Genomic DNA, 15,567 nt, shown 5'->3' on the forward strand with positions numbered 1-15,567 from the left:
AAGAAGAAGAAGAAGAAGAAGAAGAAGAAGAAGAAGAAGAAGAAGAAGAATAGGAGAAAGAAGGAGGAGGAGGAGGAGGAGGAGGAGGAGGAGGAGGAGGAGGAGTTTGGATTTATATCCCCCCTTTCTCTCCTGCAGGAGATTCAAAGGGGCTTACAATCTCCTTTGCCCTTCCCCCCCTCACAACAAACACCCTGTGAGGTAGGTGGGGCTGAGAGAGCTCCGAGAAGCTGTGACTAGCCCAATGTCACCCAGCTGGTGTGTGTGGGAGTTCACAGGCTAATCTGAATTCCCCAGATAAGCCTCCACAGCTCAGGCGGCAGAGCGGGGAATCAAACCCGGTTCCTCCAGATTAGATACACGAGCTCTTAACCTCCTACGCCACTGCTGCTCCACAGAGCATTTCCCCTGCCAGGCAGGCTCATATAGGAGAGGAGGCCCTGCTTTGCCATGTCTTAGCTTCCGAGCCCCCGGTCAGTTCTTACCTTCGGAAACCGCTCCTTGTAAACGTGATTCATCATGACGACCTCATTGTCAAAACCCCCACTTGACCGCCTGGGGCTGTGAGAAGAAAAAGAGACACAGCCCATCAAGGGACCTCTGCAAGCTGAGCGTTCCACCCCCCGCCCCCCAGGGCACCCCCTCCGAGCAAGCTGACCCTCATTCCCACAAGTCAGACATGGCTCCACGCAGTCTACCAACTTGAGGCCGGCTCTGACTTTCTCACCTCCACCTGCTTCCTCCTCTGGTTATAACCCACCGTCGGCTGTCCTGCCCAGAGAAGGCGGGTAGCTGATCTTGCCTCTTCTCCCCGCGACCCCTTGCCCCTCCCCTCTGCAGCAGCACCCCCCAACATCTCCCCGGACTCTCAACCCGGCAGGGCCAGCTCACTCAACCTCTGCCGTCCGTCACTTGTGGCAGCAGCTCAACAGCAGCTTCTTCACAGGAGGGGATCACAGGAGGACGGGCGGCTTTATCTCCTTAACCCGCTGTGTGCCCTGGGCTGACCCGACTTCCTCACCGGCCGTACCCAACGCCGGTGGAATCTTAATCCCTTAAATGAACACAACCAAGTCACAGGGGAAGCAGAGGCAGCCTGTTGGGCTCTGGGGAAGCCCCGGACAAGCACAGCTCACAGCAAGCGGGATCGGAAATGTTCCATGCACACAAAGGGGGACAGGAAAGAGGTGGCTGCCTAACAGCCCATGGGGGACGCCACCTCTGCTGCTCCTGCTGAGACAAACAGGCTGTGACTGAAGCCTGCAGAACAGGGGGCCATATTTAGCCCCGTTGAAGCAGGCAGGTAGCACACCAGGAGTTGTGGGGTGTAGGTAGGAGGGAGGATCATAACTCGCCTTCTCTCCCCACCCTGTCAAAATTGAGGCACCCGCTGCATAATGAAGCAGTGTCTAAATTCAGGAACCACAGACATTCGTTGCAGCAAACATCATCTCAGGAGAGGAATTCCCTGTTCTCTCAAAGAGTGATCTTGGAAAAGGTATTTCCCCCTCCTCTCTGCAGCCTTTCTCTCATAGCCATCTTTGAAAAGACATCCCCATTTCTCTCTCAGTAGCCCCCTGAGAAGACATTCTTAATTCTTCCTCAGATACCACCTTAGAGACACCATTCCTCCTCATCTAAGAACATAAGAACAAGCCAGCTGGATCAGACCAGAGTCCATCTAGTCCAGCTCTCAGCTACTCGCAGTGGCCCACCAGGTGCCTTTGGGAGCTCACATGCAGGAGGTGAAAGCAATGGCCTTAAGAACATAAGAACTAGCCTGCAGGATCAGACCGGAGTCCATCTAGTCCAGCTCTCAGCTACTCGCAGTGGCCCACCAGGTGCCTTTGGGAGCTCACGTGCAGGATGTGAAAGCAATGGCCTTAAGAACAGAAGAAAAAGCCAGCTGGATCAGACCAGAGTCCATCTAGTCCAGCTCTCTGCTACTCACAGTGGCCCACCAGGTGCCATTGGGAGCTCATATGCAGGATGTGAAAGAAATGGCCTTCTGCGGCTGTTGCTCCCAAATCTAACTGCCTTCCCTCTTCTGTCACACTCACCTTCTTAGATGAGGCATTCATCTTCTTTCTAAATAAGAAATGCCTCTTCTAAGGTTTTGTATGACATCTGCTTTTGCAATGCTTCAAAGCACTGCTAATTAACAAAATGGGTTTTAATTGGGTCAATAATCACTGAACGATGCCATTCCAGTAAATACTATACAAATACTATACAATACTATACAAGGGGCTTGGACAGATTTATGGAGGAGAAGTCAATTTATGGCTACCAATCTTGATCCTCTTTGATCTGAGATTGCAAATGCCTTAGCAGACCAGGTCCTTGGGAGCAGCAGCAGAAGGCCATTGCTTTCACCTCCTGCATGTGAGCTCCCAAAGGCACCTGGTGGGCCACTGCGAGTAGCAGAGTGCTGGACTAGATGGACTCTGGTCTGATCCAACAGGCTCTTTCTTCTGTTCTTAAGGCCATTGCTTTCACCTCCTGCCTGTGAGCTCCCAAAGGCACCTGGTGGGCCACTGCGAGTAGCAGAGTGCTGGACTAGATGGACTCTGGTCTGATCCAGCTGGCTTGTTCTTATGTTCTTATGTTCTTAACTACCCAAAGTTTGTTGTTACTACCACGCAGTCTCCCTGTATGACGTTGCTCCCCCGCCCTAAGTCACCCAAATTCCATCTGAAGTCAATACCTCAAGCTCCGGGATCGAGGACGCAGGCACGGTGAGTGGCACCCGTCCTCCCCAGTGACACTCTCTGTGCTCCGGAAGTGCTTGGACAGGAAGTGCAGCTCATCAGGGGTGGGCTGATAGGGCAGCTGATGGAGCCGTTCTTGGGAAGAGGAAGAGGAGGACTACAGAGGAGACAGGAATCAGACATGAGGAGGAAGGCCTGCCCCACCCCACCATCCCGGCTGCGGAAAAATATGTATTTATTTTTCTCAGCGTGCCAAAAAACATAAACACTTTCACGCCACACCCCATCAACACCAAACAAACATATCAAATACAGAAAAGAAAAATCAACATACACCAGTGATGGTGAACCTTTTCGAGACCGAGTGCCCAAACTGCAACCCAAAACCCACTTATTTATCGCAAAGTGCCAACACGGCAATTTAACCTGAATACTGAGGTTTTAGTTTAGAAAAAACGGTTGGCTCCGAGGCGTGCATTACTCGGGAATAAGCTTGGTGGTAGTTGGTGGCTTTGCTTTGAAGCAACCGTGCAACGCTTTGAACGGGTGAATCACGACCCTAGGAGGGTTTAGAAGCAAGCCCCATTGCCAGCAACCGAGCTTACTCCCAGGTAAAGGATTGCACTTTAGTTCTTCCCATGAAAATCAGTGGGGTTTAACAGCACTTAACAGGGTTACCTACACGTCGTGCCCAGCGGCCCAGGCCAGCCTAGGTGTGTGTGTCGGGGGGGGGGGGGATTTTCTGTTCCCCCACATGATGAACTCTGTGTGTGCATGCCCACAGAGAAGGCTCTGAGTGCCACCTCTGGCACCCGTGCCATAGGTTCGCCACCACTGACATACACAAAGGGATTAAAACATAACTCAAACAGTAACTAAACTCAATCTATTATAATTATCTAAACTACACACCAAAACATCAAATAATGACTTCCTGTTATCTCACTGTTGAATTCTAATCCATTCTAGGTTCATGCATCCATTTGAAATGGAACAATTGATGCTCTACCTTATCAAAGATAAATTCAATCGATTCCATCTCACCAAGTCTTTGTTCACGTCGTTCCACACTTTAACGTAATCATTTTGGAATAACATAGAATTCTTATTTGTCAACCACACCCCTGCAGCTAGAAATTCTGAGTTGAGGAAATGGCCACCTCAGCACGAACAGCAGTCTGGAAAGATTGAGAGGGCTGGGGAGCTAAATATAAAACCCTGACTTCCCTGGCTCAATAGCTGCGAGGGCAGCAGGCGCACTCAAGAGCATGGAAGACTGTGTTCAGTTCTGGGCACAGCAATTCAAGAATGTTAACAAGCTGGGTCCAGAGGAGGGTGACCAAAATGGTAAAAGGTCCCTTCAAATATCAGAAAACGTTGACAGAGAGACATTTTTCTCTCTTTCTCACAATACTAGAACCAGGGGGCATTCATTGAAAATGCTGGGGGGAAGAATTAGGACTAATCAAAGGAAACACTTCTTCACGCAACGTGTGATTGGTGTTTGGAATATGCTGCCACAGGAGGTGGTGAGGGCCACTCACCTGGATAGCTTTAAAAGGGGCTTGGACAGATGTATGGAGGAGAAGTAGATCTATGGCTACCAATCTTGATCCTCCTTGATCTGAGATTGCAAATGCCTTAGCAGACCAGGTGCTCAGGAGCAGCAGCAGCAGAAGGCCATTGCTTTCACCTCCTGCCCGTGAGCTCCCAAAGGCACCTGGTGGGCCACTGCGAGTAGCAGAGAGCTGGACTAGATGGACTCTGGTCTGATCCAGCAGGCTCCTTTCTTATGTTCTTAAGGCCATTGCTTTCACCTCCTGCATGTGAGCTCCCAAAGGCACCTGGTGGGCCACTGCGAGTAGCAGAGAGCTGGACTAGATGGACTCTGGTCTGATCCAGCAGGCTCTTTCTTATGTTCTTAAGGCCACTGCTTTCACCTCCTGCCTGTGAGCTCCCAATGGCACCTGGTGGGCCCTCTTGAGGAGTAGTCATGAGAAGGCTGGACTAGATGGTCTCTGGTCTGATCCAGCAGGCTCTTTCTTATGTTCTTAAGGCCATTGCTTTCATATCCTGCATGTGAGCTCCCAAAGGCACCTGGTGGGCCACTGCGAGTAGCAGAGAGCTGGACTAGATGGACTCTGGTCTGATCCAGCAGGCCAGTTCTTATGTTCTTAAGGTCTGGAATGGTCCATGCCCTACGAGGAGAGACTTAGGGAGCTGGGGATGTTTAGTTTGGTGAAGAGAAGGTTAAGGGGTGACAGGATAGCCCTGTTTAGATATTTGAAGGGATATTACGTTGAAGATGGAGCGGCTTGTTTTCTGCTGCTCCAGAGAGTAGGACCAGGAGTCATGGGTTCAAGGTGCAGGAAAAGACATTCTAACTAAACATCAGGGAAAATCTCTTGACAGCAAAGGCTGTTTGACAGTGGAATGCTCTACCTCGCAGCGTAGTGGAGTCTCCTTCTTTGTGTCAGGTCCATGCCTGTCAGTGCTTAGATGTCTTGCTGTGTGGGAATTGCAAATGTTTCCTGTAAATGCTTTCCTGTTTCCCTCTCCCCTCCCTGGTAATTCCCTGGCGCCAGCCCTCCTGCGGGAAGGTGTGAACGTTCCCAGGTTTCTTGAAGCTCTGTAGTGCAAATGTTATACACTTTGTGAAACACATTTGGTGGGAATCAAATGGGGGGGGGGGATTGAAGGATATAATCGCTGGATCTAAGCAGGAGAGTTTAGATTCAGCTTTCTCTGTTACTCTACGCATTGTAGAAATAAACTGCTTTAGGACTTTCCTACGCTCTCGGTTATTTCCACGTTCGAGAGCCTGACACTTTGGAGGTTTTTAAACAGAGGCTGGATGGCCATCTGTCAGGGGTGCTTTGGTTGTCTGTTACTGCATGGCAGGGGGATGGACTTGATGGCCCTTGGGGTCTCTTCCAGCTCTAGGATTCTGGGATGGGGAAGCCCTGACCACCTCACCCAGTTTCCCTGAACACTGAATTTGGAAGACACATCAGAGCAGAACAATGATTTGGGTGCTGTGTGGTTTCCGGGCTGCATGGCCGTGTTCTAGCAGCATTCTCTCCTGACGTTTCGCCTGCATCTGTGGCTGGCATCTTCAGAGGATCTTCAGAGGAGAGAATGCTGCTAGAACACGGCCATGCAGCCCGGAAACCACACAGCACCCAAGTGATTTCGGCCGTGAAAGCCTTCGATAATACATAGAACAATGATTGTTTAAGCACAGAAAATGTAAGGATTTAAATGCCCGAGCAAACAAAGAATGCACACAGCTCACATCAGTGATGCCGCTACTTACTGAGACAGTGGAGCTGGGGGTATTGGTCCCATAGCCGGAGGAGGGCAGTGAAGCCAGCGACCACCTTCGTCCATCAGCCCTGCAAAGACCAAAGCAGATGTCACAGTCTCTCAACAGCTGCTCTGCCCAACACTAACCTCTCTGCAGCAGAAGCCCCGCCGCAAAACCCTCTGCCAGCAGATACCCGGTCAACCAACGCGGTGCACGCCAGCCCTGCAGGCAAGAAGTCCTGGGCTCCAGCACCTGGGGGCCCAGAAGACCCCTCCCTGCCCAAGACTCACTGTCAGACAATGTGCCATCCCTTCAAGCCCTCAATGAAGAAGAAGAAGAGTTTGGATTTATATCCCCCTTTTCTCTCCTGCAGGAGATTCAAAGGGGCTTACAATCTCCTTGCCCTTCCCCCCTCACAACAAACACCCTGTGAGGTGGGTGGGGCTGAGAGAGCTCCGAGAAGCTGTGACTAGCCCAAGGTCACCCGGCTGGCAACTGCCAAGGCACAATCCTGGCTAGTTCGTTCACAGCCTCTTACCTGCGAGCGAACGGAAAGCTGGCTGAGACCCCGGTGGGGAAGTTGCGAGGGCTCTCCACAGGACTGCTCCCGGCTACAGAGAAACAGGGAGGGGGAGGGACAGAGGTTTATTCTTCACATCCATCCCACCCCAGAAAGGAGTAGGTTCCACTGGAGCTTTAGAGTCTGCTGTTTCTCGCTGTAAAAAAGCACAGCCTACCTGACCTGTCCAGAGCTAGGGATGGGGTAACCGAAGGAGTGATATAAGACACTGCCTTACAGCTCAGTTCAAAAGCTACAAGTGAAGTTGAGTCTTCCCACCAAACCTCTTTTTGGCCAGCTCAGCCCCAAAGCCCATCTCCCCGGGGCTCTGGGCTCCTTCCTCCCAAGCTTGAGATGTTCCACGCCCTTTCCACCTCCACCACCATCTCCACCTCCACCACCTCCTCCTCCACCACCACCATCTCCACCTCCACCCCGTGTGCTCCAACCAACGGCCCACTCTCTGTGGCTCAAGGGTTGGCTTCTGGGGCTCAGACGACCGGGCTCTTTCTCACCTGTTGGTATCGAAAGTGGGGACAGAGGGCGGGAGACAGAGGGCGAAGGCGTTCCCACGGCCAGGCTCTTCCTGTGGCTGCTTCGACAGCTGCAAAAGGAGGGAGAGGCGCAGACAGGATGAGGCAAAGAGCAAAAGACACCCTCAGCTGCAGGATTGGTAGACAGTTTCCAGAAAGTCTGGAGTTGGGCAGGAGAGCCTTTCCCCTATTCCAGTGGTGGCGAACCTATGGCACAGGTGCCAGAGGTGGCACTCAGAGCCCTCTCTGTGGGCACACACAAACAGAGTTGCCCCCCCCCCCAACACATCTAGGCTGGCCTGGGCTGCTGGGCTCGATTATTAGCATTAAACCTAAGACCTAGTTTTGGGGAAGCAGTGTAGGTAACCTTGTTAAGCGCTATTAAACCCCACTGATTTTCATGCGAAGAACTAAAGCGCGATCCTTTACCTGGGAGTAAGCTCGGTTGCTGACAATGGGGCTTGCTTCTGAGTAAACCTTCCTAGGGTCGTGATTCACCCGTTGGAAGAGTTGCACGGTTGCTTCAAAGCAAAGCCACCAAGCTTATTCCCGAGTAACGCACGCCTTGGAGCCGACCGTTTTTTCTAAACTAAAACCTCAGTATTCAGGTTAAATTGCCTTGTTGGCACTTTGCGATAAATAAGTCGGTTTGGGGTTGCAATTTGGGCACTCGGTCTCGAGAAGGTTCGCCATCACTGCTCTAGAGGCTACCTCTCAGAGAGAGTGTGGCGCTCCAGTCTCCTTTGATCCATCGACCCTGCACCGCCATCAAGCTTTCTCTGCCCATGGATCACAAGACTGCATCTGTGTCTGGCATCTTCAGGGGTGTATCACAGAGGGAAGTCACAGAGTGTATCACAGTGTGTAACAGACTTCCCTCTGTGATATACCTCTGAAGATGCCAGACACAGATGCAGGTGAAACGTTAGGAGTAAGATCCACCAGACCACGGCCACGCAGCCCGGAAAACCCACCAGAACCTGTGAAACCTCAGTATTCAGGTTGAATTGCCATATTGGCACTTTGTGATAAATAAGTGGGTTTTGAGTCGCACTTTGGGCACTCGGTCTTGAAAAGGTTCACCGTCACTGACTTCGGCCCTTTCTGCACATGCAGAATAATGTACTTTCAAACTGGATTTTACTGTGCGGAATAACAAAATCCACTTTCAAACCATTGTGAAAGAGGATTGGATGTGCATTATTCTGCGTGTGCGGAAGGGGCCCGACAGCAGGGTTTCAAGGCAAGGATGTTCAGAGGAGGTTTGCCATGGCCGGCTTCCACAACCTTCCAAGAGGGTTTTCTGGCCAAAATTATAACTGTCACTCCGAGGGCTCGCTGACCAGCCACCGACCATTTTAGAACTGAGGTAGAGTAAATGGATATTGATTCCTCACCTTAAAAGATGAGTTAAACAAATAAAAGAACAATAAACTGCTCAGTAGAGGAAGAAGAAGAAGAAGAAGAAGAAGAAGAAGAAGAAGAAGAAGAAAAGGAGGAGGAGGAGGAGTTTGGATTTATATCCCCCCCTTCTCTCCTGCAGGAGACTCAAAGGGGCTGACAATCTCCTTGCCCTTCCCCCCTCACAACAAACACCCTGTGAGGTGGGTGGGGCTGAGAGAGCTCCGAGAAGCTGTGACTAGCCCAAGTTCCCCCGGCTGGCGTGTGTGGGAGTGTACAGGCTAATCTGAATTCCCCAGATAAGCCCCCACAGTTCAGGCGGCAGAGCTGGGAATCAAACTCGGTTCCTCCAGATTAGATACATGAGCTCTTAACCTCCTACGTGACTATATAAAATGTCCAAAACACGTTTTTTCCCATCAAACTTTCCAAAACGAATAAAGGCACGAGAGGCTTATGTGCTTTCAGTCACAAGCCATTCTAATTTTAACCCTTTAAGGTCTGTATTCTACTTGTCTGAATGCGCCTAAGTCAGGAGCATCCAACTCTGGCATCCCAGATGTTCATGGACTACAATTCCCATCAATTGGCCAATTGGCTGTGCTGGCAGGGGCTGATGGGAATTGTAGTCCATGAACATCTGGGATGCCAGGGTTGGACATCCCTGGCCTAAGGATCTGGATTTGTCTCACCTGCTGCTGCTTCACAACTCGGAACTCTCTTGGTGGTCCTAGGACTAACCAGGTCTGACCCAGCATGGCTGCGGAGCTCTGACTACTCTGAGCCAGGGGTCTTCAAACTATGGCCCTCCAGATGTTCATAGACTACAATTCCCATGAGTCCTACCACTTGGCCATGCTGGCAGGGGCTGATGGGAATTGTAGTCCATGAACATCTGGAGGGCCATAGTTTGAAGACCCCTGCTCTGAGCCATCCAGGTCAGGGCCCACCAACTCTACCAGTGGCATCTTCAGAGGTGTCTCACAGAGGGAAGTCTGCTACACACTGTGTCTAGAATTCTCTTATGACAGACTTCTCTCTGTGATACACCTCTGAGGATGCCAGCCACAGATGCAGGTGAAACATTAGGAACAAGATCTACCAGACCACAGCCACACAGCCCAGAAAACCCACAACAACCTACATTGATAATTATGCTGATTGGGGTGGATGGGTGGGAAATCTACCCCGAAACAGCATCACTTTCAATGTTGTTTAAACTAGAGAGCCCAGAGTCTCTCTTTAAGATCACAGAGAGAAGTCTGTTATAAGAGAAGTCTGGACACAGTGTATAACAGACTTCTCTCTGTGATACACCTCTGAAGATACCAGCCACAGTTGCAGGCAAAACATTAGGAACAAGATCTACCAGACAACGGCCACACAGCCCGGAAAACCCACCACAACCACTCCAACATCTTGTTGGTCCCTCAGATGCTTCTAGGTTTCAACTGAGTTATTTAATATATTTTTGACATCTCTCTATAAGTTACTTTGGATCCCCGGTGGGACGCACGCACGCACGTGCGCGCGTACACACACACACATCTCATACAAGTAGTGTCAGTAGGTAAATAAAAGGCCTGGGGGACTGTTTTTTAAAGACTTTGGCAGCCACTAAGTGGTGTGTGTCTCAATTTCTTCTTACTCCTGCTTGGGACCACCCAACAGCCACAGCCGGAAATCACAGCACGGCGTCCACACCCACCCAAGACACACCCAACATCCCTCTCCCATAGCTGAGCACTTCGCAATTAAAATATCATCACCACCTGCAAACTTGCAGGCACCAAACAGCCTTTTTACTGCAAAAGTGACCGCCATGTTATGACCCGATGCAGATGCATGGGGGAGGGGGAGTCTTACGGTCATGTTCTAGAAACTAACTGGCCAGCTCGGCATACCTACCTCCTTTAAAAATGTAATCATTCTTGTTTCTTCGGGATACCGAAAGGCAAGCTTAAAAGCACAACCACTTGCAGAGGGAATCCACAATAAACTTCCCAAATGCTCCTTGATGTATACCTCTTCTTAAAAAGGTGGGGTTTAAACGGCATACGTATACCTTTTAAACCGCACCTGTTTTACAAAAGATGGTGTGGCATGCGGGAATCTCATTGCAGAAAGTTGAAAGTACTAATTATTGCAGAAAGTTGAAAGTACTAATTATCACAAAACACTTCCCATGACATTCTTACTGAAGATGTAAGGGCTCCGGGGATGGGGACTAGAAAAATAACATTTTCTTTTGTGGCTCCTGGAAATTTTCTGTTTGCAATCCTAACCCAGAAATGTCTGGTACAGAACAGTGCCTCCTTTGAAGCGGATGCTGCTGGCAGAAAAAGCAAAAATGCAATAACTGAGAAAGTAGGAGGTAAAGCAGAGAAGTGGGAGATGGGGGGAGGGGTGGCTGAGCAGACGGGGGAGATATGTGAGCAAGATGCAGTTCTACAAGGGAAATTCTGCATCTGGGTAAAAAAAAAACAAGAAGCCTCGATACTGGGTAGAGGACACATGTCTGGGCAGAAGCGTGTGTGAACAAGATCTTGGGTACGGGGAGTCAGTAAGCTAAACGTGAGCCCTTTGGGGATAGGGCGGTATACTAAATTTAAATAATAATAATAATAATAATAATAATAATAATAATAATAATAATAATAATAATAATAATAATAATACGAGCAGCCAGTGAGAAACAGCGGCAAAAAAGGCTAACGTGATCTTGGGGCGCATCATCCATAGAGGCATAACAACCAAAACGTAATATGTCATAGTCCCATTGGTCAGGCTGCTCCTGGAGTCCTCCGTGCAGTTATGGAGGCCAAGAAGGATGGGGACAGAATGGAGCGGGCGCAGAGGAAAGCCACGAGGATGACCAGGGGTCTGGAAACCGAGAGCTACCGGTAGGAGGAAAACGGCCGGGGGACTCCTCAGCCTGGGGAAGAGGAGGTTGAGGTGGGACGTGGTTGCTCCCTCCAAGTATTTCAAGGGCTGTCGCTTGGGGGGGGGGGCAGGCAGCTGTTCCTTCTGGCAGCAGAGGACAACGGGACTCACAATAATGGGTTCAAATTAAGAGCAGAAAGGTTCCAACTGGATGGGGGGGGGGATCACAGCAAAGAGTTGTGTAACAGTGAAATCAGCTGCCTAAGAAGGTGGGGAGCTCTCGCTCATTGGCAGACCACAAGCAACAGCTGGATGGACAGCAGGGATGCTCTAGGCCAGTGATGGCGAACCTTTTTGAGACCGAGTGCCCAAATTGCAACCCAAAACCCATTTATGTATCGCAAAGTGCCAACACGGCAATTTAACCTGAATACGGAGGTTTTAGTTTAGAAAAAACCGGTTGGCTCCCTCTTCTTCCACCCCACCCCGCTCGAGCAAGTCCCATGCGCCTCCGCTATGTGCCTCTCTAGCATCTCTGCCTCCTCTGTGCCCTCCTCCTCCCCCCCGGGCAGCAAGTCCCATGCGCACCACTCCAGCAAGTCCCATGCGCCTCCAGCAAGTCCCATGCGCACCGCTATGTGCCTCTCTAGCATCTCTGCCTCCTCTGTGCCCTCCTCCTCCCCCCCCCCGGGCAGCAAGTCCCATGCGCACCGCTCCAGCAAGTCCCGTGCGCACGGCTATGTGCCTCTCTAGCATCTCTGCCTCCTCTGTGCCCTCCTCCTCCCCCCCCCCCAGGCAGCAGCCACCTGGAGCACAGGCACCAGGCCCGCCAGCCGAGTCCTCCCTGCTCACTGTGGTGCGCGCACATTGTGCTCAGTGGCCCAGGTCAGTCTAGATGTGTGTGTGTGTGTGGGGGGGTGATTTTCCGCCCCCCACATGATGAACTCTGTGTGCGCGTGCCCACAGAGAGGGCTCCGAGTGCTACCTCTGGCACCCGTGCCGTAGGTTCGCCACCACTGCTCTAGGCTGAGCCTGCGTTGAGCAGAGAAGGTTGGACCTGATATGGCCCCTTCCAGTTCTAGGATTCTATTAAACCCTCCCAGGACAACTTTGGCCCGGCCAGCTCCTTAAGCTGCACAGAGAATGCAGTGGAGGAGAGTAAACTATGCACCTAACCCTGAGCAGGGTAAGAATGAGATGGCTCAGGCAGCTGGATTTCCAAATCACATCCCCTTGCTTCGTTCTGCAGAGAGCTAGCCACAGATTTCTCAAACAACTGAGCAACAGCCAGTGTGCACCAAAGAAACAGGCCCGCTGGTGCCCGGCTGCCAGCCCAGAGAAGGCTCCGCTCGATTGCAACGGGCAAAGGGGACCATGGAGATGCTCTGCCGCAAAACTTCTCACATGAAGCTGGGGGTGTAGGCTCTGACTTGGGGGGGGGGGGGATAAACAAAACGGAGATCAAGCGGCACCAAGATCACCCTGCACCCATGGAAGCGTAAGCCTCCCCTCCCTCCCTTTCGACAGGGGCACAAACAGGAAGTAGCAGCTTTTCCTCTGCCAGACTGAGGCCTCCCACACCAGGCCGCTTAGTTCTGCTCAAAGATGTCCCCAGAGATGGTCCTCCCCCCCCCCACTACAGTCCTCCTTCCGCAGCACTGTGGGAGGGAGGCAGAAACCAGGAAGGACAGCCAGACACCCCCCCTCCCCCCAGGCACGAGTAAGATGCCCAGCTGGAGCTGGCAGGTCAACCAACTCCTGTCCCACGATCCTCTGAGTTCTCCTTTCTAGTTCTCCCCCCTGCCCGCCCCCCACCGGGTCTCAGCGAATGTTGCCAGCAGCGTGTCCGGAGCAAAGGCTCCCCCCACGGGGCCAGGGTGCCGCCGACCCGTTTGGAAAAGAAAATGCCAACGACAAGCCTCTGAGCCGCCGCCGGCCTCAAGTTCCTCGGCCCGGCGGCCACAAGGCCCTCTTGCAAAGCAAGGGTAGCTACAGGGCACGCTCTGCTGGCCGCTTTCCTGGGCCCGGGACCCTCGAGGGCGGCCAGTTCTTGAGCCGGCTCCCTCTAGAGCAGGGGTAGGGAACCTGCGGCTCTCCAGATGTTCAGGAACTACAATTGGCTATGCTGGCAAGGGCTGATGGGAATTGTAGTTCGTGAACATCTGGAGAGCCGAAGGTTCCCTACCCCTGCTCTAGAGCACGTGGTAACAACTGTGGGTTCCTCCAGATAGCCAGGACATACTCCCATCAGTCCCTCCCAACATGAGCATTGGCTATGCTGGCAAGGGCTGATGGGAATTGTAGTTCGTGAACATCTGGAGAGCCGAAGGTTCCCTACTGCTCTCTAGAGCATGGAAACAACTACAGGCCCTCCAGATAACCACGAATCCAGGCACTCCCATCAGCCCTTGCCAGCATAGCCAATGCTCATGTTGGGAGGGACTGATGGGAATTGTAGTTCACGAACATCTGGAGGGCCGCGAAGTTTGGACACCCCTGCTCTGGGACCACAGGCAGGCCACCCGGCTCCTCCAGATGTTATGGACTACAGTTCCCATCACGTCCTCTGCCAGCATCATGCTGGCAGTGGGACATGCCGGGAACTGCAGTCCAACACCTGCTGGAGGCTGCAAAGTGCAGCCTCCCGGCTGAAGGAGGCCACAGGAAGGGGAGCCTGTTCAGGTGGGGGGGGGCAGGTGCGTGTGTGTAGGTGGGGAGGGGGTTTCCTCTGCTGCCTCCCCCCCCCCCACACACACAGCAGCCAGGCCTGGCGTCCCCGCTGCCCCTGCTCAAGAGGGCCGCGGCCAGCCGGGGGGGGGGGGAGACCTTCGCCGGCGCCCCCAACCCCCAGGTAGCCCCCCCCTGCGCGACTCCTCCACCGCAGGGCTACCTTCTGGAGGAGGCGACCTCCCGTGCCCCACCCGGCCTCTCCTGGGCCACGCAAAGGTCGTGCCCTGACCGCACCCGCCCGCCCCGACGCCGGTACCTCTTGGGGCGCCGCGCCCTCGGGGAGCCGCGATCCGACATGGCCAGCTCTCAGCCGGGAGGGGAGGGGGTCCTGCTCGCTTGCTCCCCTTCCCCCCCCCCCAAGTCAAGGGGGATGCTCGAGGCCCCGCCCAGACCCGCACTCGCGGGGGAGGGGGGCGGGTGGGACGGGGCGGTCCCGGCTGCCGAGTTTCCGCTGGGGCCTCAGGCGGCCCCCCCCCCCCCCCACTCCCGTCCAGCCATTCCTCCAGCTCCACGGTTTCCGCCCTGCCTCTCAGGCCGCCCTCTCCTCGCCCTTTGGGGGAGGGCGGCATTCGAACCCGCGGCGCTCCGGGCGGGATGAGAAGGCGAAGCGGACCGGGAAATGCCCAAGGCCGGACACCAGAGTGGGAGCCGGGGAGGATGCCAGCCAGGCTGAGCCGAGGCGCCCCTCCTGCCCCCAGAACCAGGCCGGGCCCCCTCGGGGGCGAGTGGCACAGTGCGGAAGGCAACCCTGTGGCGCCTGGCCCGCTCCTCTGTGCCAGGCCAGCCGTGCATGCCCACCAGCCAGAGGAGCAGCGGCGTAGGAGGTTAAGAGCTCGTGTCTCTAATCTGGAGGAACCGGGTTTGATTCCCCGCTCTGCCGCCTGAGCTGTGGAGGCTTATCTGGGGCATTCAGATTTGCCTAGGCACTCCCACGCACGCCAGCTGGGTGGCCTTGGGCTAGTCACAGCTTCTCGGAGCTCTCTCAGCCCCACCCACCTCACAGGGTGTTTGTTGCGAGGGGGGAAGGGCAAGGAGATTGTCAGCCCCTTTGAGTCTCCTGCAGGAGAGAAAGGGGGGATATAAATCCAAACTCCTCCTCCTTCAGCTATTACTTTCACATTCTGTATGTGAGATCCCAAAGGCATCTGGTGGGCCACTACGAGTAGCAGAGTGCTGGACTCTTTCTTACATCCTCCTCCTCCTCCTCCTCCTTCTTCCTCCTCCTCCTCCTTGCTTTTGCTCCTGTAAGGTCTCGAACCTTGAAGCAATAAACGGATTCTGTATCTTTGATCAGCAGTGTTTATTGATAGGCATCGAAGCACCCAGCTGGGTGACCTTGGGCTAGTCACAGCTTCTCGGAGCTCTCTCAGCCCCACCTACCTCACAGGGTGTTTGTTGTGAGGGGGGAAGGGCAAGGAGATTGTCAGCCCCTTTGAGTCTCCT

The 15,567-nt window shown here is 53.2% G+C and overlaps 1 protein-coding gene across 6 annotated transcripts in view; it reads right to left on the minus strand.

Annotated features, from left to right (window-relative positions):
• Window positions 1-15,567, minus strand: part of MAST3 (microtubule associated serine/threonine kinase 3) — a 65,851-nt gene that overhangs the window by 34,242 nt on the left and 16,042 nt on the right. For 4 of the 6 annotated variants that reach the window (XM_048497565.1, XM_048497562.1, XM_048497561.1 and 1 more), the window contains exons 3-7: window positions 7,093-7,181; window positions 6,557-6,629; window positions 6,028-6,106; window positions 2,708-2,868; window positions 486-561 (exon numbers count right to left, since the gene is read on the minus strand). In XM_048497565.1, coding sequence (XP_048353522.1) covers window positions 486-561; window positions 2,708-2,868; window positions 6,028-6,106; window positions 6,557-6,629; window positions 7,093-7,181 — 478 coding nt within the window. Of the gene's footprint in view, window positions 1-485; window positions 562-727; window positions 1,627-2,707; window positions 2,869-6,027; window positions 6,107-6,556; window positions 6,630-7,092; window positions 7,182-14,380; window positions 14,524-15,567 lie in introns of those variants that run through there. The other 2 variants (XM_048497564.1, XM_048497566.1) reach the window with 2 other exon arrangements.

The sequence above is a fragment of the Sphaerodactylus townsendi genome, linkage group LG05, assembly GCF_021028975.2.
Source record: "Sphaerodactylus townsendi isolate TG3544 linkage group LG05, MPM_Stown_v2.3, whole genome shotgun sequence".
Classification (NCBI taxonomy): domain Eukaryota; kingdom Metazoa; phylum Chordata; class Lepidosauria; order Squamata; family Sphaerodactylidae; genus Sphaerodactylus; species Sphaerodactylus townsendi.